This window comes from Opisthocomus hoazin, chromosome 25 (assembly GCF_030867145.1).
Source record: "Opisthocomus hoazin isolate bOpiHoa1 chromosome 25, bOpiHoa1.hap1, whole genome shotgun sequence".
Taxonomy (NCBI): Eukaryota; Metazoa; Chordata; class Aves; order Opisthocomiformes; family Opisthocomidae; genus Opisthocomus; species Opisthocomus hoazin.
In genome coordinates this window covers 4,420,300-4,428,433 of record NC_134438.1, presented here as the reverse complement: position 1 = coordinate 4,428,433, position 8,134 = coordinate 4,420,300, and the positions used below count along the sequence as shown (strand labels likewise).

The 8,134-nt window shown below is 54.0% G+C and overlaps 1 protein-coding gene across 1 annotated transcript in view; it reads right to left on the bottom strand.

Annotated features, from left to right (window-relative positions):
• Nucleotides 1-4,257: 4,257 nt before the first annotated feature.
• LGR6 (leucine rich repeat containing G protein-coupled receptor 6) overlaps nucleotides 4,258-8,134 on the bottom strand; it is a 148,049-nt gene continuing 144,172 nt past the window's right edge. Inside the window, exon 18 of the mRNA XM_009932247.2 lies at nucleotides 4,258-6,684. Coding sequence (XP_009930549.2) covers nucleotides 5,447-6,684 — 1,238 coding nt within the window. The 3' untranslated portion in view covers nucleotides 4,258-5,446. The remainder of the gene's footprint in view (nucleotides 6,685-8,134) is intronic.

The following is an 8,134-nucleotide window of genomic DNA, read 5'->3' as shown; positions in this document are numbered from 1 at the left end:
GAAATGTTGGGTCTGGATGGCAGGGGAAAGATCCCAGCAGGAATTACAGCTAACAAAATACTCACAGACAAAAAGGTTAGATGAAATGCCTTGATTTTGCTTCCAGGAGCTCAAACCAGCAAGCTTTGTGTGAAGAGATAGCCTAGAAGTTCCTGATCTGGTCTTGAACAGTAATGGTTCTTGGGACATGTTTGGGAGAGATTGTCTGAAAATATGAATATGGTTTTGTGTCACTCGAGAGTAGGGAAAAGGCCTTGAGTTTGCTGGTATACCTTGAAACCCCTAACCCTTTGGTAGGTCAGGGTATAACCTGAAACTGCTGAGGTTCGCTGCCAGACCTGACAAGTGGTCTATCTCAGTGTGGAAGATGGGCTTGCATTCTTCAAAACGTCTGTGTATTTCTTTGGCCTCCAAGCAGGCTGCTGCCGGATATCTCAATCCCATGCAGAGCTTGCTTCTAATCATTTGCATTCCCGTGGCTGGGGCCATGCTGCCATCCCAAGCATTCTGAATCATGGCCGAGGCTTCCAGAACTCACAATGCTGGTGGAAAAAACAAAGAGACTGAAACAATAATACCATAGCGTGCTCGCTTCACTGACTTTGTTTCAGAGGAGTTTCACATCTACAGTTGTGAGGGCTGGACAAGAGAAAAATTGACATCTGAGAGTGCCTACAAACTGTCTCTACATTGTGCTGTTAGACAATGCTTCCGGGTCCCTCAGGGCCAAAATCCTCCCTGAAACACACTGTCTCTCCCCTTCAGGGTGTCCTTGCTGATGTGCAGGAAAAACCTCAAAGGTGCCCAGCCCTGACAATGGCTTCCAGAGCAGCTCTGCATGTCACCCAGCCACCCAGAGGGCCTCTGCCTGGAAGACGCCACATCAGCTGAAATGTAACCCACAAGTCGGTGTGGCCTTGTTCTGCTCCCTTTCAACTTGGCCCACCGCTTCTGTGCCCTCCTGCTCACTCAGGCTGTTGCTGTGCCACCATCAGCTCCTGCAAACTTCTGGTGTGCCAGCGGGTCCCAGGACCACCAGCTGAGCGGGGACTGCCAGCCCAGCCTCTCACACTGACAGAACGGTAGCCTCATTGCATTGGGACTCACAGCCCAGCTCCACTTCTCCACCTGCGAGGTGTAACTCACTGGCTGCTGCCTGGGGCTCTTTGGCAGCCAGACCTCTTCCAGCTAGGAGCAATCGTGCTACAGGGAGGGGGCCCAGACTTAGACTTCTCTCTCCGTTAGTTGCATACATCCCCTTCCAAAGGCTGGAATCCAGGGGAGCCCTGTCTCTAACGCAAAGAGCTCATGATGCCTCAAGGACCTCTTGTTGCTGTTGGGAGGCCCATGCTAATGTGTGGTGGCCTTGAAGAGGATCATCTGGAAGGGAGGTATCCAGACAGTGTGGTATCTCATGCCAAAGCTTAGTCCAGGAGGCAGAAGAGCAGCCTCATGAGTCCTTGCTGGGGGAGGATGGGAAGAAAGAACTTCCCCGTGTTTTGGGCTTGCTGAAGCAGTTTCACACCTCTGTTGGTTGACCAACAGTGTTTTACTTTGTCCAAGCTGACTCCTGGTTGCCCATGGGACTGGGTAGTCCAGGCTGGTTGTGCTGCCCGTGGAGCAGAAGGGTTACCCTCAGCTACCTAACAGCTAGCAAAAGGCTGAGCTGCCTGAAGGTGGTCAGCCTGGCACCATCAAGGGCCAAACCAGCTGCTAAGAATGGAGATGGAGTAGCGTGGGATTGCTTTTACTTTGGTTTTTAATAATTATTGAATTTATTGTTTGATAGGGTGGAAAGACATATGTACACTGTTAGAGATGTGATGAAAGGCACTTCAATGAGCATTTGCCAGAGAGCTCTTACTCTGGATTCAGAGCCTGCAGCAGCAGAGGGGAGGATGCTGGTTTCTGTTTCCTGCTCCTCTGCAGATCCGTAAGCTCTCACTCTTTCTCCAGCACCTCTGTGCATCAGGACAGAACGTGCTCTCTGTTTATGCTTCCTCGTTTCCTCTTGGTAATGTTGCAAGGACTGCAGCTCAAAGAGGGCTGCAGGGTGCGTTTGCTCTAAGTAGGCTCTGAGGGGCTCCTCGTGGCCCCTGGGAAGCAGAGGGAACAGGTCTCATCCCCACTCCATGGCAGCCTTGTACTCATTTAAGCAAGAAGTCTGATCTGTGCAGAAGTACCCTGAGGAAAGGCTCTGAGCCTGGTGAGAGCTGGCTCTGTGCGGTAGAAAAGAGGGTGCTGGCTGGAAGATCGTGCAGTATCTGTACCCAGTAGCTTTGTGGTCTTTGGGGCAGACAGTTCCTGGGTTGCCATGAGGTGGGCACTGGCTTTCTGTGTTGCCAGAGCTCCCCTGGAGACAGCCTACAGACCCTTGATGGGAAAAAGTTCCAAGCTGAACAGCAATGAAGGGCTTCTGTGCTTTACAGTGCATCTGCTTTCTGGGCTCAGAGCTCTTTGGGATGGCCTGGTGCTCTCTCAGTCCCTCCTTCCCTGGAGGTGCCCTGCAGCCTGTCCTTGGCATGGGCAATGTCCCCCTCCCAGGGGACACCCTCCAGACATGAGCCTGAAGATGCAAGTGAGGTAGAAGACAGGGTGGAGTGGGGATTATGGGTGAGCAGGGTGCAATGGTCACTACATACCTCGGCAGCACCTGCTGTGGAGGCCCTGAGAGATGGAGCAAGGTGCTGTAGGGCTCAGTTTGACTGTGCTGAGCTGTGCTGTGCTCTGGCACAGACAAGACCGGGAAGGCTGCAGGCCATGGCTTCGTCTGTGAGAAAAGGGAGTGAGAAGTCCCACCTTGACTACTAGGGTCCTGCATGCCCCAGAAACCTTTTACCCAGCCCCAGAGTGGAGTTTTCTACAGCTTTCTAGGGGAATGTTATTGCTCTTGAGAAGGACAGTGCCTGTGCCTGCATCAACTCTGTCATTATCTCAGGCTCTTCCAGGATTGGACACTCTTCAGCCAGCTCCAGAGGTGATGAGCATAAGCCCTGGAAAGCTGGCTGTGCCAGACTCCTACCAGTCTTGAACTCAGACTCACCGGTTCCTCTGTGTTTGGTACCGTGAAGGATGTCTGTAACGCTGTTAACTAGTTGGTCTACCCCGTGGTGGTCACCTGTGACAACATCACAGCGGGATGTGCCCAGCTAGGCTGAGACTGTCCAAGGGACAGGCAGGCTGGTTGAGGGCTGTAATTCATGCAGTCCCAAGAGGATGGCTCTCTTTCCAGCCATGGCAGCCTGTCCGTGCACACTGACCTCTGTGCAGGAAGTGTGCATAACATCCATACGCTCTGGGAACCTTATCTACCAGCTGGGACAACAGAGGACTCAATTTCTGCTACACTGACCATGCCGCGTCCTGCTTTTGTTGTCTAAATTACTGCTCAGCTCCTCCTATCGTGATGTCGTGTGACTGTTCCCTGATGGCCTGGTACACATGGAGAGCTCACATGCTCCATCCATTGGGGACAGCTGCCTGTCAAGTGTTCATCTGGGTACCTTAACACCTGCTAGCGTGGCATGAAGACTCCTGGCAGCAGTATCACAACAAGGCATGTTTTTCATAGTTCCCACCTGAACTGCAGAGCAGAGCTTTGGATTTTGTCACTAAATTTGGGGCTCTCATCCTCTTCTCTAACCTTTGGATCTCGTTCCTCAGATTTCCTGTTCATCTCTCAAGTTTTCTTCTTGAGATAAGGCTACAGGTCTCATGTGCAGAGAAGGCAAGCAGAGCTAGGCTTTGGCTGGGGAGTCTGTCTTTGCATGGGACACCCTGTTATATGATGTCCTTAAACTTTTATGCAGCAGACTCTGTCCTGCTCGCAAGCCCGGACAGCTGACCAGAAGATCACAGGGTGCAACCAGGTGAGTCTGGTCCATGGGATCTGGAGAGGGACACTGGTGGTGTATTTCTGCTGCATAGAGGTGGGCAGTTTGGCTTTTCCCTCTGAGGCAGAGGGGTGGGGAGGATGGCACCAGCTCCTGTGGACAGACCGCAATTTCCCAGTCTTCACTCAAGCAATACAAACAACATCCAGGCCACAGCAGCCCAGGTTGGCTGGGAGAGGTGGGCAGCCAGCTGCAGAATGAACCAACAAGGTGCTTTTCACATGCAAGAGGACAGAAGCCAGCCACTGGTCAGCAACAGGGCTCATTTATTATCTCACAAGAATGAATGACATGCAGCTGCAGCAATGTCAGCAGAACCAAAGCTTTGCCCAGGGCCTGAGCTCTGACCGTGGGGCTCCCTGCTGTGCTGGGTGGCAGTGGGAGGGTTTGTGATGGAGAGGATGGATTTGGGTGATCCCTGAGCTGCAGGGAGCACATTTGAGACTCTTCCCAGTGGCCTGTGTCCTCCTGATGCCATCATCCCACAAGGCTGATTTCTGTTCCCTCCCTCTACACGAGCTGCCCTTAAAATAGGGGATGCAGCCTCCACAAAGGCTATTCTGCATGGGGGATGTGCTCAAGAACCAACAGCCCCCAGGAGTGAGGTTTGGGGGCAGCGAGGGAGCCAGACCCCATTTCCAGTGAGCCTGACCCGGAGCTGGGGGTCTGCAGGCAGGAGTGCCCTGGGTGGGCTGCAGCGTGCGAAGGTGGAGGGAGCAATGGAGGTGGAGGCAGCCCGGCCTTCCCTTGGGCGCCTTGGCCAGGTGCTGCTGAGTGACCTCAGGCAAAGCACACAGGTTTCTCTGGGAAAATGTTTGGAATTGACTGCCTTGGGGTTCGGACACCCCTTGTTAGACACTGTGGGTCAGACTGGAAGAGGGGCTGAGCATCCCCAGCTCTTGGTGTTGGCTGAAAGTGGGGGTCCTACCCAACCCATGAGGCTCCCAGTGGATGAAGCAGAGCTTCCCAAAACGGAGGTGGTCCAAACCTCAGGTGCACACCGCTTTTAACCCACTGCTGCTCTTCCAGTTGATGGCATGGGACAGACATAAGCCGATTACAAGGGGTCTGTGGGACCTGTGGAGGACCCTGCAGGACAAGGCCTGAGGTCCCTGTGCGTGGCTGTGTCATTGCAGTCGACCATTTCCACGTGTTCCTGCCACAGAGCAATGGTTTTTGCTTGCTAAGATGTCTCTGCCTTGAGAATACATGCTTGGCTTTGCTGCAGGCTCCTCCTGGCTTGCGATGCTGCAGGATGACGAGGAGGGTGTCCCTGACCCATCTCCTGAGCAGGTGGGGCTCTCTCCCAGGGGGTTTATCACCTCCCATGGCCAGCCCTGAGTATCTGGAGCTCAGTCAGAGCCCTTCCAGGCAAGAGGCAGCTGGCAGAGCGTTGCCGGTTGCCCAGGCAGATATGATGGGGGGTGAGGGTAGATGGGTTGTACTGGTGCTTTACATGGAGCAGCCTGCTGTCACCTTGATGGCCACCTGGCACTGGGGCTGGCCCTAAGTGTGTGGTGTGGGGCTCTTTGGCGTGGCTACTCAGAGGAGGTTTATAAGTGAGATGTGTAGGGTGGCGTGGGCGGGGAGGGGAAGAAGGTTATCCGGAGGCTGCTGCCGGCCGGATCTCGGCTCTCGGAAGTGATCAGCACCTCACTGTCACTGAGGCAGGGACAATGCTCAGAGAAGCCCCTCTCCTTTCCCCTTGTGCCCGCCCTTTGCTGGCAGGGGACGAGCGTCATGGAGGGGAAGCTGTAGCTGTTGAGGATGGGGTGCACTCCCAGGGAATCAGGTGTTTCGAATATGTGGTCGATGTCGGAGAAGCTCACCAGAGCCTGGGTGGAGTCATAAGAGCTTTTCTCCATGTCATCGACCCCACAGGACTGGATGTAGCTCCCCTTCTCCTGGCCCTTCTGCCTCAGCAGGCGGAGATCATCTCTGAAGTGGGGGTTGAAAAGCAGGTAGAGCAAGGGGTTCAAGCAGGCGGGCAGGGGCAGGACCACAAGGAGGATGTATTTGATGACCTCTGGGGTGATGAGGAAGAGGTTGAGTGTGCTGGAGAAGGTGAGGAAGGCCACTGGGCAGTAGAGGAGGCAGTTGGTGAAGATCAGCCAGGCCACATGCTTGACCATGGCACAGTCCCAGACAGCGCTGAACTCGCCCTTCAGCAGGTTGCAGTAGAGTCGGATGTAGGTGCCCGTGATGGTCAGGAAGCAGAGCATGTTTGTCATCACCAAGGCCACAGTGAAGCCCAGGGTGGTGGGTTTCCCATCCGGGATGGGATATGGGAGGCAGAGAGGGGATGCTCCATATTCCCCAATGGAGAAGAGAGGCAGAATGGCAGCCACAGAGGACAGCAACAGGCAGCAAAAGGCAGCAGCCTTGACCTTGCCTAAGGAGGGTGACTTTCCATAGCCCCGCACACAGGAGGCTGAAATGCTGCACTGCACGGCCGCCAACGTCAGCAGAAAGATGGCAGCCTCAGAGGCAAACACCGACAGGAACCCTGTCACCCTGCAGCCTGTGCCGGTCTCCCATCTGGCGCCGTGTTTGGCAAACTGGCCGTAGGTCAAGGCGTCGACGAGAGCCAGCATGCTGCAGTAAATGCCGGTCAGCATGTTGGCTCCAGCTATGGAGCCGATGATGAGCTTAACTGGAGAGAGGTAGCTGGGAGAGGCAAAGACAGCCAGAATGACCAGACCGTTGCAGAGCACCGAGACCAGAACGATGACCCAGACTCCCAGGCGGATGATCCAGCTCTCAAACAAGTGATCACAAGGCTTGAAGGGACCTGGAAGAAAACAAAACCCGAAGTTATACCCAGAATATACTGCTCTGTTCTAGAGGTGCTGCTCGGAGTAGCAGCCAGTCCCAGCCCTCTCCTGACACCACCAGCCCTTTGCCTATTGAATGCTGAGGACTGGAAAGGAGCATGCAATATTGTCTGCTCTCTTCTGCAGCAGGCTGGCAGCTGTGCTGCCTCTTGGCTCTGTCCCAGCTCCCCTGTGATCCCATCCCCATACTGGAATGCCTCTGGCATGCCAACCGGGGCCTCCTTGTGGGTCTTGTCTAGGACAGAAAACAGGTGCAGGGAGAGGTTGTATGCAAAATATGAGAAACTGGAAAATTATCGGAGCTCCTAAAATGTGAAAAGATTGGAGCCTGGCATTGCCACCCCATGACCTTATGCATGGTGGAGCCTTTTGCCTCTCATGTCCCACCTGCCCTATGCTGTTCAGTGGGACAGAGTGTGAGCGTGGTGTGGAGAGAGACGTGAGAGGTGGCAGAATGCTGTGTCCAGCCCTGGCATTGCCAACCTCTTCCCTTACACTGAAGACCTTGGCTAAGTGATGTCTTATTGTTTCTGCCTGTATGATCTCTGCACGGAGAGGATGGCCAAGATGAGATGAAGTATTAGAGCAGGAGGGAGAGACAGCAGGCAGGGAGGAAGAAAGGGAGGGAGCTGGGGTGGCAGGGAAGTGACAGAGGCGGCTGGGCAAGCAGAATGTGGGAGGATGTCAGGAGGAGAAATGGTGGAGGATGGACATGGGGAGAAGTGGGAATGAGAAGAGAAAGTCATGGAGGGGTAAAAAGGGGACGGGTATTGAACACTGTTTACCAAAGGAAAAAGAAGGGAGTGGGGAGAGACAGTGTAATGAGGGAGAGCTGCCTCTGGGAGGGATTCAGATGTCACAGTGAGGGGCTCAGGGCAGGAGCTCAAGGAAAACAGAAGCAGGATGGGCAAAGTTTTAGGCAGTAGGGAGCAAAAGAAATAGAGGAAGCTGAGAAACCTTTTTATCTCAAAGGTGATTGAGGTCTTTGGCTGCCTTTCCTCAGAGAGCCAGCACCTCTGTACCGACACAGCAGAGCATGCCCTCTGCTAAAATCTTGTTCCTTCTCACCTCTTTTGCAGCCAAATCAGTGGGAAAAGTGGCAAAAGCACCATCCCTGCCAGTGTCCCACAGCTGCCTGGATGGAGCCAGGCCTCTCCAGCCTTCAGCTGTGCTTGTGCAGGACACCACCAAGCTGTGAACTGGGACATAATGAGAAGGCAGCTTCCTCGTGTCCCAGCCAGCCTGTGCCCACTGGCACATTTTTGATGGAAGTAAGGAGAAAGTGGCTGAGTACAGTCCAGCACCTCCCTTCTCTCCCTTTCTCAGGAAACAAATTACCCCTGCAGTTTGCAGTACTGCAAGTATGGTTGGGAGATCAAGGACAAGGTCTTGTCATGCAATATTCTG